General features: G+C 40.8%; 2 protein-coding genes across 5 annotated transcripts in view; one reads left to right on the forward strand and one right to left on the reverse strand.

Moving 5' to 3' along the window:
• Positions 1-297: 297 nt before the first annotated feature.
• LOC110976222 (ER lumen protein-retaining receptor 2) lies at positions 298-10,621 on the forward strand. Of its 2 annotated transcripts, XR_015425854.1 has the most exons (5): positions 298-479; positions 1,436-1,695; positions 3,074-3,326; positions 4,427-4,530; positions 8,341-10,621. XR_015425854.1 is itself a non-coding variant. In XM_022229306.2 (4 exons), the coding sequence occupies exons 1-4, from the start codon at positions 389-391 to the stop codon at positions 8,373-8,375; spliced, it is 639 nt and encodes a 212-aa protein (XP_022084998.1). In that variant the 5' UTR covers positions 299-388; the 3' UTR covers positions 8,376-10,621. The 2 variants fall into 2 exon arrangements, 1 of the variants encoding a protein (XP_022084998.1); XM_022229306.2 differs by lacking the exon at positions 4,427-4,530 and having other exon boundaries at positions 299-479.
• LOC110976224 (uncharacterized) overlaps positions 9,776-16,357 on the reverse strand; it is a 37,419-nt gene continuing 30,837 nt past the window's right edge. For all 3 annotated transcript variants that reach the window (XM_087138873.1, XM_087138874.1, XM_087138875.1), the window contains 4 exons: positions 16,114-16,195; positions 14,636-14,776; positions 13,963-14,032; positions 9,776-13,568 (listed from right to left, as the gene is read on the reverse strand). In XM_087138873.1, coding sequence (XP_086994999.1) covers positions 13,498-13,568; positions 13,963-14,032; positions 14,636-14,776; positions 16,114-16,195 — 364 coding nt within the window. In that variant the 3' untranslated portion in view covers positions 9,776-13,497. The remainder of the gene's footprint in view (positions 13,569-13,962; positions 14,033-14,635; positions 14,777-16,113; positions 16,196-16,357) is intronic.

Raw genomic sequence — 16,357 nt, forward strand, 5'->3', positions numbered from 1 at the left:
CATCACACGGTGCAGTGATGTGTAATGTTGGCACGATTGGTCGATCTGCGCGGTCGGTTGATCTTCGGATTTGCCCGAAAAGGAATCATAAATAGTCGGAGATCAGTCGTAAAAGGTCGACCGACTGATGATAGCGCAACGCGAATCACGCGTGCTGATCAACCTATCGCGTAGAACACTGTACTGTACATGCACCTGTACTGCGTGTATGTCGTATGGGCACAATTTGAGATTACTGGTATCCACTCGTCATATCTCGTGATTTGAAACACAATTTGACGATTACCAGTTTTACCACACGTTACCGCGCCACGTCAACTTTGCGGCCATTTTCTGCAAGGCGTTGCGTGGCAGTCTTTACGTGGTTCGTCTACAAAACAGCCGCAAAATGAATGTTTTCCGGCTGATAGGAGATCTTTCCCACTTGCTTGCTATTTTGATTCTTCTCTGGAAAATCTGGAAGACAAGGTCATGTTCGGGTGAGATATATACTTTCTGTTTTTCAGAAGGAGTTTGGTAGCTAGCACGAATCCTCCGTGTCGACGTGCCCACAGTCATTGCTACACGGCGCTCCGTGTGGGCCTGGGACGACCCGGCTATGGCCACGTTGTCACCTTCCCGTGGCCTTCGGCGCTACTGCTGGGACTGCCATGACTGCGGCATATTTTAGCGTAGTACCTGTAATTTATATGCATTTTCAGCTGTATCTTTCTTCTGTTTAAAGTCAGTAGCTTTCCCTTGTTTGATATTTTAGCTTACTTTAATAATGTATTAAGTCCCTAAGCCCAGTGCATTTCGATTTGCTGCGCGCATTAACTGCAAGATGCCGAAGCCCACTGTGCAGTCTGTGGTTGTCTGTGGTTGTACAAACTAGTACTAGGCCTACCAGTCTAATGTTAGTACTTTGCTTGGTTACTTGGTGATGGGAGAGGTTCAGAGACAGATTTTTTTCTAGAAATTCTGTCTACACTGCATGCACTACCACGAGGCATGACTGCACATATTATGCTGCATGCAGAGTCTTATCCAAAATCAACAAGTTTTTGTTTTCAGTCGTCATAATCAAATCCTACATTTTGCTGAGTTAGATTTCATTTAATTTTGATTCGTGGCTGTACCATTTTTTTGGCTTTAACCTTAACACTCCTCGATCCTTCACCTGTTGGAGGACTGAGGAGTGTTAGGGTTAAATTCCAAAATTATTCAATTGACAATATCAGACATGTGCAACAATATTTTTTACCAAATAGGCCTCGCATTAGTTTTTGTGTCGGGATATTTCTCAAAACTTTATGCCTAAGCAATGTTCAGGTGAGCTAAACATTGGACAACTTCCCCCAAGTGAAGGCGTATGAAGTTTTTTGGAAACTTTTTTACAAACTACTTTACGATTCAAAGTTCATTTTAAAAATATGATTTCTTGTCCTGTTTACAGGTATTTCAGGCAAGAGCCAGTTTCTCTTTGCTTTGGTCTTCACGACCCGTTACTTGGATCTCTTCACCAATTTCATCTCACCATACAACACTTTTATGAAGATAGTGTACATTGTCTGCTCCTGCGTCACGGTTTACTTCATCTACGTCAAATTCAAGGCCACCTACGACAGCAACCATGACACCTTTCGAGTGGAGTTCTTGGTGGTACCTGTTGGCGGCTTGGCTTTCCTGGTCAACCATGATTTCACTCCCCTCGAGGTAAAGTACCCATGTACATGTAAATCCGTTGTAACCACCCTCCCATCAACCACCACCATTGTAATCTTAAATTGACTGCAAGCTACAATACCAGATTAATTACCGTGCATTTTTTTTACCTGCAGTTAATGTAACGGTCTGACATAAATACACATGTAATTTGCTTGGCTGACTGTGTCTTGTGCTTTGGAAGTCTATCAACCCATCCTCATCAGAAACTATGTACTGCAGTTAGAATCTGTGGTCTTCATTAACCCTAACCCACTAGGGCCTTTTGCTGGGGCACATCCTCAATCCTCCAAAATCCTCCAGTGGCCCGAGTCCAAGAATTGTTTTCATTCTCAATCCTCCGATCTTTGCACTTATTCTCAGAATGAGAGGCGCCCAGGTCCTCGGTCCTTCATAATTCCCCGGTAATTCCTGCCATTATGTTGAGGCACGGTGAATGGCTTTCTCAAGCAGTGCGGTTGATTTCAAAGTAATGCTGAGCTAAATTTATGCATGACTAAGCATAAACAACACAAGGTCCAACCCATGACCTTCACACATGGCATCCTTCACAATCAGCCATACAATTTTGCCACTCATCGTCAATCCTCCAAAATCCTTTAAAACTGTGCGAAGGATTTTGGAGGATTTAGGAGGGTTAGGGCTAACCCATTATATGAATTCTTACTTGGAACCCTTATGATTCCTCTGCATTTTTCCAACAATCTTTGACCAACAGTGACGCATTCTTAATACTTACATCTAACTTTCATGGAGCATCAAGCCCCAAGTGAAGTACCTGTGAAAAGGTACTGTCTGCCACACTTCTTCATGACCCCAAAGCCCCTGATAGATTTTGATTGATCTTGGAGGGTTTGTGTTTTGATGCAGATACTGAGGAAATGGACTTGCTTTTGTTTGCCCTGCAGAAAAATTGGAAGCACAGATAATATGCCATCAGTTTCCTGCACGGGGAAGGTGTTGGAAGAATTGGAAAGTTCCTGGCAAAAAATGCCAGGAAATTAGGGTTTAAGATACCAGTTTGTGGAGCATTTCAAGCTATAGCATTTTGTCAAGAGCCTTGACAGTTTTTTAAGTCAAATTTGACTTGAAGGAAAGGATTTGGTGGTCACTTAAACTTACCTTGGTTTTCAGACCATTGGGTCTAAAAATTATTTAACAGCAGGCAACTTGAGCAGTCGAGAAAAATATCTCTTCACAGTTGTGTTCTGTTGGATTCAGTGAGATACCTAAATCATTCCTAAATAGGATGAGAATAGTCAGTTGGCCTCTCCTCCAAACTAATATTCCCAAGGCTTACAACACTATAGCAAAGATTTGGCATAATTGGTGCAATACCCTCATTTTGGTTTTCTCTGTCTTGGCTCAGATCCTGTGGACTTTCTCCATCTACCTGGAGTCAGTGGCCATCTTGCCTCAACTCTTCATGATCAGTAAGACAGGTGAGGCCGAGACCATCACCAGCCACTATCTCTTTGCGCTGGGAGCTTACCGGGCGCTCTACATCGTCAACTGGGTCTACCGCTACTACTTTGAGGGTTTCTTTGACCTGATTGCTATCGTGGCCGGCTGCGTCCAGACAATACTCTACTGCGACTTTTTCTATCTATACATCACAAAAGGTAGGCTACTAAACTACTACACGGAGTTTGCCAGACTTCTTGTAATTTGTGGTATTTTCTGTCACAAGCAGACACTTCTTGGCAGCAGGTTGAAAACATGTTTTTAAAATTGTTAAATTGTATATCTTGTCCTCTGCAGTGATCCTTTCGTTTTGGAAATGGATTGTTGTGGGTGGAATTATGCCTACTGAAAGATCTTGATGACGTAGAGGAAAACTTTTTTTTGGTCAAATTGCATTTCAAGCTGTGACCAGAATCTCTGATTTTGACAGAGCATGTCCTAGTGTTGTTGAAGCATCCTTTAACCAGCACTGTCATCAGACACTGTCACACAATGCAGCCCTTGACAAATTGTACATGATACACATTAATTGCTGTGGTATTCCTCGACTTACTGGACTTTCCGAACTTTGACATCGCTTCCTTCATTGCTTTCATCTCCAGCTCTGAGTCAGTTTCAAAATTTTACTGAGGGAACCGAATGCAAATTCTTCATACCTGGGCCTCTTAGGCAGAAAAGAAAAATGCTGCATGAAGCAGAAGGCCTCAAATCAGGGAAATGAATTCATAAAAAATGAAGCTGAAAATGAAGACAGAACTGAGATTTGGACTCCCCTCCCCCCAGTAGCGAAGTCAGGGTTGTTTGCTGTGAAAGAATTTTGTGGCCTAACATGATTTCTAAGCTAAGACTGCGGGTACATCATGAATGGCCTGTATTTTGTGGAGTTGCCAAGCATATAAATGTTGCTCTGCAGAACACTGAAAAGACTCGGAGAGTGAAGGGGTATTGTTTACCAAGATATCGCTTACTGCATCTTACCTTCTATCACTCACCTGCTGCTGCTTAGCAAGTGGATTTGCCTTTTCAATTGTATGTGGTTTCAAGTCCTGCTTTAATTGAATACATCCAGGGTTTGTGCTTCAGTGCACTCTGGCCTTCTGTGTATAAATTTGCACCATTTTGGAGGCTGAAATAGAGAGAGTATTCTTAAATGCAAGATGGCATATGGAACAAATGTTTGAGGCAGTGGTGACATGGAAAGCCCCTCCCTTTGATGCACACCATTCATTCAGTGTCGGTGCCATATCATTGTTTTCAGATGAGCTTGTGCTCAAAACGGAAAAACAAATAGGCTACGAGTTGGACATTTAGCAGCACCATGGAGAGTGCATCAAGGGACATCGGGGGGCTCTGTGTGCCAAAGTAAGGCCCCCTCCCTTGCCAAGCAATCCTCGTAGAGGCCATAGAAACTTGCTAGGAAACGTAACCCTTTACTGATGTCTCACTCACCTGTTGTGTCTGTCATGATCTCCTTCCCTCCTTGGCATGAGGCTGCTGCTTTCTGCTTGCCCCCTCCTCATTCTCAAAAAATAAAAGCCAAAGCCCCAGACCCTTGTTAAAATTTACTTTGCAAACACCACACCATAATTTTTTATCTGTGTCAAGTTTTTTTTCTTTACCATTGTCAACAGTGGAACTCAAGTTTGCTGCTCCTTTATGACATCAGCATGGAAAGATCATTTAAGTTGGTTTGGGATTGGATTCAATTTTCTTCCCAAGTCACTTTTGCTTTGCTTGTGTAAATTCAGTGCATGGCTCAGCACAATATTCCCTAAGTAGAGCCACTGATTTTCTGCGATCGCGGAAAACGGACGGAATTTGTGGAATCAACACTTTGAAACGGAATCCACTGCTTGAAAAGGAACTTGCAAAATTTCCCTCTAAGAATGGCCTAAAAAGTAAAGAAAACTTTCTGCAAAGTACTAAAAAATAAATGCCTACTGAAGCCTTTTCAAATGCTTGCTTTTAATGAATGAATTACGCTGAAAACATGCTAAATTGCACCCAATCCACTACATATATGATTGAGCTGTCATTGCCCCGCGCCGGTGCCCTGCAAGCGGGTGTGAGCCCCATGCGTGCAGCGGCAGCCGGCACACAGCGCAGCGGTACAGTACATTGGCCGTTCACGCACGCATTCGTATTAGCAATGAAATCAAGGCGCAAACAAGTTCTTATTCACACATTATGACGATTGTACACGTAGGGAATTTAGTCTGTGAATTCGCATGGACGCCTTGAGACAAGGCTAGTACCGCATGGCAAAGCTTTGTGTACCATAGCTGAATGGACCCTCAGAAGTGTTCAATAAAGAGTGAAGTTTTCAGTCACAAACATACATTTTAAGGCTCAGATTTAATGTTAACTTTCTGAATTTTGTCCCACGACCACCAAATAAAATGGCTGGTCGATGTCCAACATTAACATATTGTGATCAACGACTGTTACATGCAAGACCTCTGTGACTTCACTGTACATGTACATGTACGTAATCTGATTTCATACACGAGGAGTGGCACATGAATTGTCCGTTGGTTAATCCTAGCAAGATTTTGGCGATCACGCGCCGGTGGGAAATCAAGGGATGGGGTGTGCAGTATTTATTGTCTGGATTCGTTTTTCAAGTTTCACGACAAAAGTTATAAGAAAAGTTGGAAACATTGCAGAGTATTTCCAAACAGTATTGTTATTTTTGTTTCTTTTTATTCTGTTTTTTTGAGGGGGCGATGTGGTTGGGCAAATGGTTTCCATGCATAGTTTAAAACTTGCTCTCCTATTTCATGCTTATGAGTATAAAATGGAATTTGAATTTCTGAAGCGGAATTCGGGATTTGGCGAAATGGAAAATATGCATTTTTGAAAAGGAAAATCATTGGCTCTACTTATTAGGAAAGAAATTGTATGACAGAAAGTTGCGTTAAAGTGTATTTCACATATCCAAAATATTTGATGATCGAATATTTGAATATTCATATGCAAAATTCATGAAAAGGAAGAATTTTCTTTTGTTCAAATGAGAAAAAAAATGCACAATGGTGGCTTGTTTCAAGCAGATTCAAATGAAAAGCAACAGATTAATATACCAAAGTGAAAAAGTGAATTATTCATTAAAAAATTCAAAAGGAATAAAAATTTCAACTGGGGCAAGAAGTATTATTTGTCTGTTAAATCTTGCTAAATCATGGTCAGAAGTGAGAAGCTATCATAATGATTATTAATGTACAATTGTGTGCATTTGTGTGCAACTGATTTTGTATGCAGTTTGTTCATCAACAATATGCCAGTCGGTAAAACCGAATATTTGGATATTCGATCGAATTGAAGTTCAAATATTTGAATAGTGAGTTACCTGAATTGACTCAGCTCCAATTTCACACATACGGAACATTAAAAAGGACATGTTCATGTACTGTGCAACGGATCAGTGCACAAACACTACCCACTCTGATTCTTCAGTTTTCTGCGTAGTGGTTGATTTTTGGAGGGTCCAGAAAGGTTCCCTCACAAAATTTCATGTGAAGTTATGGTTAATGACAGATTCTGTCACACACTTCTGCTGAAGTACCTTACACAGGGATGCTGCATGTTTGTGCTCATTCAGTCGAAAGTTGGTCACTGGCTCTCAGCACCTTTCTTATATATGCACTCACATGCCTTGTGCACCCTTTTGTTAGTTCTATGACTCCCAGTTCCTGTATGGATTTTCATTGATTACATTTTACTACATGCATGCTCATGGCAAGTGCATGCAACCTGCAAGTTGCCCCAAGTGTAGACCCTTGGCAGGACAAGAGTTGGTGTCTGTATCTGTATTCCCAATGATGGGATGACAACACCAGCTCTTACAGCTGTGGCTGTCAAGCTCTATGCAATGGTCATTTTAAATTCAGTGAGTGGAGTGCTCTGGTTATAGACCACTCTCTTTTTTTTTGGGTAACTTGTAAGGGCGGCCAGAGTTTGCAGAAATGTCGCCCATTGGTTGGTTTTCGATTTCCCCTCAGATTTGTTCGAAATGGACATCTGTCCCAGTGAGGTTAAACACCGTTGTATATAACATGTATTATTATCTGTAGTTCTGATATGGGGGGGGGGTAGCTGCGTGGGATTTTCAACACCGTGTATTATTGTTTTACTTTTGTACCAATGGCCAGCCATAGTTTTAGCAGCTACATGTACTTGACTGCAAAGTCAAAAGAACCATTCAGCCTCAAACTAACCTTTTCTTTTTGTAAGTGATCATAATTGCAACTGACATTGGACCCAAGGTTAACCTGCAGCCTTGTCAGAATGAATGTATTCAAAGGTTTATCGCCCACTTGCCTGACTCGCGTGCCCCATCTTGCAAAGGGTAGTTTTATTGAATGCACTTTTAGGTGTCTTCTTTGAGTGCATTACAAAGTGACAATCGACTTTGAAATAATAGAATTGTATCACTTGGCCCAATTTCGTGGCTCTGCCATCAGCTTGCCAAAATTCTGTACTTATGATTAGCATGTTAATATTGTGGCCAAGTTAGGGCAGAATAGGCAAAAACTCAAGTTGGACTGTTTTTGCAGGTCACTCTCGAGATGGTTAATTTTTTTTTAAACTCTAGAGGGCTCAGAACAGAAATACATTGTGAACAAGTATTGGATCTGATTATTGAAGAATTTTCTATGAAGTACGTAACCAAATGAATTTACAGTGTGCGGAATTCGGTTGGTTACAATATCATGAGTTAGTGAGGAAATTTGAGTTGTGCATGGGTAAATCCTGTATTGACTAAAGGATTTTGTGCTTACTCAGTATAACATGAAGGTTTTATGCTAACGTTGTAAGTTGACAATGTTGATCATAAGCACAGAATTGTGTGGGTAGCCATACCATGAAATGTATACCCAGCAAGAAATGAGACCGAGGGGTACCCCCCCAACATGTCCAATCCCTATACACATTCCAGACTATTGTTACTTAACACATCCCCCCAAGATGTCTGAAAGGAATTCCCCAGATTCCTGCGAGACAATGACCAACACAAAGCAGGGGGGGTTCTCTCCGTCTCACACCTTGCTGCATATGTTGAAATGGGCCCAAGTGATCACAAGAATGTGCCTACCCCTGATTACAATCATTTTCACCTTCCTTTTGTTCTCTTACTTTGCCCTGATCTGTCTTCCATTCACCCCTCCACAGTTCTGCAAGGCAAGAAGCTGTCATTACCAGCATAAATCTCTGACCATCGCAGCATGTCTTCGCCAAGCAGGCTGATATGGCTCAACTGTAGTAGACTGTCGTCTGAGATCTTCACATGGTCACTTTATCTTCAAACGTAAATTCTGGATTATCTTTTTGTCAACTTCTCTTTCATTTTGTAGTTGTAAAGTCACTTGCCAGCTTATTCTCTGTCATGTCTGTTGTGTTTAATTGCGAGTTAAGCATATGGTGCCTTTATATGTAAATGGTTTTAACAGATTTTGGTGTTTGTCGGCGGAAAAAATGGTTTGTCTGAACACTAAAGAAGTGACACCCCACAACAAAGATATTTAAGACCCCTGTAAGCTATGCACCTCCAGCAGAAGCACCCCCTCATTGGTTGAAAAGAGCCATGTTAGTCGGGAATCTCATTTTGTTGGTAGTGATGCGACCGTAAAGCGTGCATTACCTAGTCGTTCATGAACTAGCGAAGTTCAGTTCTGACCAAAGAAGCCTCCGTTGCTTCAAGAAAATTGTATACTCTCTTGGTCCAGCTCGTCTCATAGGCCTTCAATGTAAAATTCACAATGCCATTGTTACAAAATTAATTTACTCCAAGAAAACATGACAAACTTAATTTACTCCTATACAATGTACAAGTAGTGCTTTGTGTTTCTGGACTACAGGAGTATGACTGAAGAATAAAATCTTCAGATGTCACACAAGGATAATTTCTAACCAATAAAGCTGGTAAAATGAGACTTATTTAGGGAAAGTCTTGCCATCTGAAACTCTGACGACTGTATTACTTTGTATTTATTTGTACAGAAAATGGCTATGAGAATGAGATCAGATAAATACAAGCAGTAATACTAATTTCTGCCAATCATCCAATTTAATTTCATTTCCAACGAGTTTGGGCAAGAGTTGATACGCACTGAATTTTGATTGACCCAAACACCAGTGTTATGATTATTTCCACTAAAATAACAAATTTCACTAACCAGCTTTGCCTGCAAAATGTATTTAAATGTGCTTTGAGGCTATGGTAAGAAGTTTAAATAACTTGGATGCTGCCAAATGTTGCATGGCAAGACTTGAATTTTAAAGGGAGTTCAGTGAGAATGTACAAGAATATCAAGGGGTACAGAATAATGGGCTTAAGTATTGTATTTTGCTTCCTGTACTGTACATACTTCGAGTAGGGAACGATATTCTTTTTCATAGTTACAGAGTCCATGTGCTCAAAAAAGGCAATTCTCTCCCACAAGTTTAAAATCTGTCATCACATTACTTCAACTTTTAAAAGTATTGGCCATTGTACATTTGTTTGTGAGGGATTTGTAAAGGTTGGGGTTAGGATATTGGTTTTTCTCTTTGTTAACTGTTGAAAACTCATGACGCAGCAGGAAGAAAAAACAGAATACAACAGATCTCGCTGGAAACTCGTCATTTTATTACATTATTGATTAGAAAAGAATTCTCTTTACGAATGTTCTACAGATCTGTCGGAAGTAGCATGCAGTGTACACACCTGTGTTGATGTCACTTGCTCCAAATGTTGCGGAAAGTTTTCTGATTATTGTAATTTTTTGTTTGTGCTTTTATAGCCTTGATGTATGCATTACAGTCCAGCCATCAGTGTCTAGGCACTGTATTTACAGTAGTTGTCTTTATTTTTACTTGCAGAGTTAAAGTAGAGAATTAGTTTGAATTAAGTTTTGCTTTATCTGAGTATTGCAAGGACATTTAGTTAACAATGTACATTGACATGTACCATAAATGGGCAGTTCTTGAAGGTTATACGTGTTTTTCAATTCCACAGAACTTCTGACATTGTGACCCTACGTGATGAGCAACTACTAATAATTGGGCTTTTTTCCTGTGCTGAAAACAAAATTGATTTGTCACAAAATAAGTTTTTACAAGTAAGCATGTACATGTAACATTGAACATGTGTAAAGGTTTGTGTGTTACTGTCACAACCTGTTATTATAGCATCATTTAAGATAGAAATTGGAAATTCAATAGCTTATTACAACAGACTTGTTAAATGAACAAAAACATGAAGTTTGACCCCAAGGTCAAGCACTGATCTTGGAAATTAACGGATTGCAAGTGACCAATGCTGTGTTGTGTTCTCTTAATACGTAAATGTAGCAGTGACAACAGGAAAGGATTACTAAAAGTTTACACTGAACATGATCAATGTACATGTACATCATGAAATTTTGTTCAGACGGTAAGGTGTACCATTAAAATGGAACTTTTTATTTTGGAACCAGATCATTACATCTTTCATTATTGTAGTCTACCTTTCTATATTGAAGCCATATCTCATACTTAGTTTAATTTCCAAAGCAACAATGCTGTCACAAATGTAGGGAATAAAAGTTGAAAATGTTAAATGGCATCAAGAAAAAACCCAACAGCCAAGTAACTTTTGGGTGTTGAAACATCACTTCCCGTATTCCCACCAGTCAATAATTGTTATTTTTACCTGTGTCTTAAACTCTTTGCAATATTTTCCTCACCTGAAAGTTTTGAAATTAATCTAATGACAAATATCTCGGTCCATTGCTGCACAGCAAATTGCATGGTGCAGACAGATTCAGTGTGATTGTGTTGGTCGTACATGTCTTATGTTACTTGAAAGCAATTGCTACATGTCTTCAAAAACATTTCTGGAGGGAAAAATCTGCACGTGCCTTCATATATTCAGCACAATATGTGGCAAAGGGGGACCCCCAATACACAAGCCACTACCCAAGACTATTTTGCCTACTGCACCCCTTCCCCCAGAAATCTGAAAGGAATTCCAAAGATTCTGTCCACACAAAAGAAGACGCAATGGGAGGGGTCCCCTTTGCCACGCCACAGATCGAATGTGTCTTGAAGCTCAGCAGCCCTTATGTTGGGGAACATGGGGTTATGCCAGCTGACCATAGATCGAATGTGTCTTGAAGCTCAGCAGTCCTTATGTTGGGGTTATGCCAGCTGACCATACAGTGCCAGTTGGCAGCGCCCTCTAGAGTTTATCAGTTGTAGACTGAAGTACCACTGGTACCAGTAAATACTGGACATTGTACCATGTGATAGGACGTTGTGCCATGTGGTGGGACGTTGTACCATGTGGTAGGACGTTGTACCATGTGTAACTTGTTGCAACATGCATTTCATCAAGTTGTACTTTTGCTACTTGCTGAAAGAACATTGAATTATGCATGTACTACACCTCTACACATGCATGGTACCTCTTTAGGACTGGTTACTTTTACAGATGAATCCAGCGAGGCTTCACTGGATACTTACCCATACCCCCCCCCTTTCTAGCAACAAACCCTGTGCTGTGCTTTGTACAGTGACTCCACACATTTAATCACAATGCTTCCTAAATTATTTTGTCAAGGACCACTGCACATGCCCTGTGACATCATAACCATGGCGACTGCTGCTTAGTCACAAATTTCATGAGGTACAAATTACAGCTGCATGGGTCTGATAGACACAGAGAAGATGAATTACAAATTACACTGTTTAAAAAAAGGGGAAATCTAGTGCTAAGGTATGTGTGCATTATGATTGTATAGATTTCATGCATGAATGACATAAGCAAAAGAGAAAAAAGGGCCATGTCTGAACCGACTGGCTGGAGGCTGGAAACAAGTCATACACACCCTCATTAAGTCACTAGTTAGTGGCTGTGGCTACTTCCTGTATATGTCTCACTGTTAGCCTTAGCCAGTTGATCAGACATGGCCAGAGTACAAACTTTGTTCAGAAGTATGCATTCAGCAATGCAAAATAAACACTACAGTTTTGTCGTTGCAAACCTCAGCTACGTTTCTCTCACGAGCAGACTTTGTGCACATCAAAATGAAAACTAGCGAAGGCTGGCAAACTCTATTTCCACAGATGTGCTTTGTGTGGGGGAGATACTCTATCATTGTTTTTTAATGGGATTGCCCTTACACCAACATATATTCATAATACTGTGTATTAAGCTACTGAAAAAATTCAGAGGTTCACTCAGGTGGGACCCAAATGCCTGATATCTGATATATCTGATATCTTAGCAGACAGGAGGTTGTGGGTTCTGGTCCCACCCAAATGAGCTTGTGTTATGAATATGCATAAGTGTACGGGCAAAATCCATAATTGAAAAACGAGAAGCCCTGTATTGCACCAACCAGTGCAACGTGCATGCGAAATGTTCTAGGTTGGCTTTCCTCAGTATGGCTCGCTGTGCCAATCCATACATTCCGTCAACTTGATCCCTATAGTTCAAGATCAAAGCTATATATCTTATTAATACAGACATATAATTAACAGGATACACCCTAAAAAGAACTGAAGTTAAAATGCCTTCAGGATTTAGCAAAGAATATGAAGATACATGCTGGCTTCACTCCCCTAACAATTCGGGGGAAATTTGAATCTAAAGGGAATAAACTGTGCAAGTATACGTTGCTGTATGTCATTTGTTGGGGACTGTGAGTACATTTCTGGAACACAATTAGGACTTCAAGAATCACATCAGAGGACGACAAGTCCTCAATTTACCCAAAGTTGTTCTCACTAGCAGAATGTGTACTAATCCAACGAAAAGGGAAAAGCCCAAACAAAAGGACAAACAAAACAAGTCAACATAGGCCCTTGGTGTACATTTTAAACAAGTAACCAGGCCAATAACTCATACTGGGGTTATTGACCTGGTGGGCACTTCATAACATCCTCACAATGATTGTGTCTTCACAACTGATAACATATGTCAGGTGTGTGGTCACCACAACTCCTGAATTCACCTGCCCCCATTAAACTCAAGTGATTTTGCATCAAGGCACTTTCAGCATATACACGGATAGTGTGTCCTGACAGGCCATGAAGTAATAAAAGTGAATAATAAAATATACCATTTAACTCATACCTGTACTAAGCAATGAATGGAACAATTCCTCAGCCTGTGGGAAGAAAGGAGTAAACATTTTGCCACCAATCTTTGTTTTCCCTTGATCCTGACACCCACAGAGTCCTACAGAATCCAACCATAGGCAATTCCTCGTTTAATGTTCTTGCTCTGAGTTGTTAATGAAATGTGGTTCCTGTGACCAATGTAAATGGCAAGAGATGTCCGGGCGATAACCAGCCCGATGGTTATCAGATGACACGTGGTTTCTTAGCCTCTGGAGCAAAGTCCATCAGAGCCAAATGATCACGAGAATCTCTCACTGTCATAAAAGGAAAAACAAATAATAACTGTTTGTTGAGATTGGTGTCTAGGTAGATTAAGCTGAAGGCTATTGATCATCACAGCTATTCTAGAGCCAGACAGGAATATGCAACTTGCTTGGCACAAAATGCAACTACAGTATCATACATCTGAACTAGTGCCATGACAAGCATGATGCTATCTTAATCAACACTTTTTGAATGAATGTTTCCGATGATACAACTGGCTAGCAACTGATCACATCCTGTCACCACATCGTACATCCACACAGTTACACTGTCATGCGAAGACACTACAAGTCTGCAGTGATGGCATCTCATCATACCCTAAAGGGGTGTTGCGAGTAAGCCATATGCTACCATTCATAGTTCCTATAATGATCAAGATCTCACCTCTCGCTAACTTCTCTTTCTGCATCTGTAATTCCTTCTCCAACTCTTTGACGGCTCGTGCATCATCCTCCTGTTATCGCAAAAACAGTGGAAGGAGAACAAGTCATCTCAAAAAAGCATCAATAAAAGCAAGAAATAATCACCGACACAAAAAATTATACTTCCGATCTCAGGAATGTAACATTGTCTTTGAAAACAAGTTCAACATAGAGAACTGAAGTGAATCTGTCAAGCACCCAATTATGAGCGTCAAAGGCATTTAGCATGAGAACCAGCACGTGAACCAACACACAAACATATTCCATTCCTATAACTGTACTTTCTAGTTCAAACTTTTGACACACTTTGATATTCTATTGCTCTCTCTTTTTTCAAATTGATTATCTGTTTCTCCGAACTTTTGTCTCGTCAACTTTGATGCATCATAATTGGACAGCATAGAGCAATGTCGTTCACAATGCCAGCCCAAATGACGTGATGACTCAAAAGTCCGGGTCTATGAAAGAAGCTTGGAATGCACAGAATCATGAGAACTAGACAGCAGGCAACAAGCACAAAGTAATGAAATTTTGTGCCAGTGCTAAAGGTCTCGCACAGCAGAATGGTTAAGACTGAAATCAAACTTGACGACCTAGAAGAAAGCCAAACAGAGAGAGGGAGTGTAGATGCTTACAGCAGGGTCGGTCCACAGCGAACACTTGGTACAAACAGTGCAGCCTTGGCCGGGATTGCGAGCGTGACCACAGAAGTGGTTGTAATCAATATCAGGCTTGCGACAGATGTAACACATCTTGGCACCACAGCGACACGTCATCTGTTGACAGGAATACAAAAAAACACATCTTCCACGATATACTGAAATTTTTCAAGATACTTTTGAAATACAAAATGCAACATGTTATTCCTTACCCTATCCATCTGGGGCTACGATAAGTTTGAAGAAACAAACTCAAGTACAATTGTATTACAAGATAATCAGTGTTAGAAACGTGCAGACAGTTTTAAAGTTTGTTACCTTTGCATGCTTATTCAAGAGTCCAAGAATAAAACTTGCTATGGAAGACATGATGTGACCAAAATCTTGACACCTGCAGTAAAACTGGGACTTTTGAGGGAGGGGGGTTGTGAATTTTGATTTTGCCTTCATCACAGGACTGTGTAGTAAGGCTTGTCTGGGAGCTTTCGAGAGAATATTGACAAGTTTGATTGGATGAGACTTGAACCCAGAACATCTTCTTAAGCTTGCACGGTTAGCTGGTGGTATCACACATGACATACACTTGTAACAAATGTTTATAGATTACAAATTGAATACAGAAATAATAAATGATCCCTATTTTAGTCAAAGAATTCAACTGGGCACCGCACAGTTCTACAAATCAATCTTTCGATGGCGGAGGAATTACAGGGAACAGTCGGAATCACACATCACACAAATTAAACAGTGATTTGTAAAAATATTTGTGATAAATAAAGAAGACTATTACGGTGTGTATATTCATCACAAGTCTTTTTTTATTTCACAGACATGCATAAAAACACAATAATCCTAAAGCTTAAAGCATAGACGCATGGCCTCCGCTCATGAATAATATCTTCAAGCAAGACGGATCATGTTTGCGCTGTGCTCTGTACTATCATGTCCGGATTGGACTCAACTAGTCATGGTTATGATGCACTGGCACTAGGCCCATACGACTCGACTAGTCGACAATACCATCGAGAAAGGAGACAAGGTATTGGTGGTGGCTCTTGACTAGCAAACCGATTAGCCGAGCTCAGTGTACAAATTTGACATGGGCATGGTGCATTGCCAGCATGTGGCTGCTCTGAACAGGTGAGCGCTGTGCACACGTGGTGCGGCGCTGCTCTGGTAGGCACCCCACCCTGTAGTTCTGGGCATGTATGTAGTCGCAGGCGCTGTGGTCTAATGTGCTACGAGTTCCAGCCACTAGTCGTGACACAGTCCGACTAGTTGCCGCATCACTACTAGTCGACTATCTGGAAATTGGTAGTCGTGACCACCAATACCCAGAGGTATTGGTGACTAGCCAACTTGTCACATGGGCCTACTGGTGAGACAGACGAATATTGAGTTTCAACCTTTTTACCGATGCAATAAGACTGTGTTTGATATGTCAGGTTGGTTACCTTATTGCAGCCTTGGTCTTTCATTATACCAGCCTTGCATCGGTGGCAAGTGCGGATCTGAGCTTGAGACATCCTCTCCTCACTGGGAAACAAGAATCACAGAAAGCAAATGGAAAATGGACACAGTACGTGGTCTATTGCACACTTGCAAGAGACCACGTTGTGTTTGATGTAGCTTGGCCCACAGGCAGACACTGTCTTGGTTCAAGGTAGAAATGAAAAGACACAGTCCTACCATGTATTT

Source organism: Acanthaster planci, linkage group LG07 (genome assembly GCF_054643075.1).
Source record: "Acanthaster planci isolate LZ-2023a linkage group LG07, COTS_SCS, whole genome shotgun sequence".
Lineage (NCBI taxonomy): Eukaryota > Metazoa > Echinodermata > Asteroidea > Valvatida > Acanthasteridae > Acanthaster > Acanthaster planci.

Bases quoted from the DNA above. Each gene is read 5' to 3' on its own strand.
- LOC110976222 (XM_022229306.2), top strand. From the start codon at position 389: ATGAATGTTTTCCGGCTGATAGGAGATCTTTCCCACTTGCTTGCTATT. The intron at 1,696-3,073 runs GTAAAGTACCCA...GTCTTGGCTCAG, and splicing joins ATGATTTCACTCCCCTCGAG to ATCCTGTGGACTTTCTCCAT. The intron at 3,327-8,340 runs GTAGGCTACTAA...ACCCCTCCACAG, and splicing joins CTATCTATACATCACAAAAG to TTCTGCAAGGCAAGAAGCTG.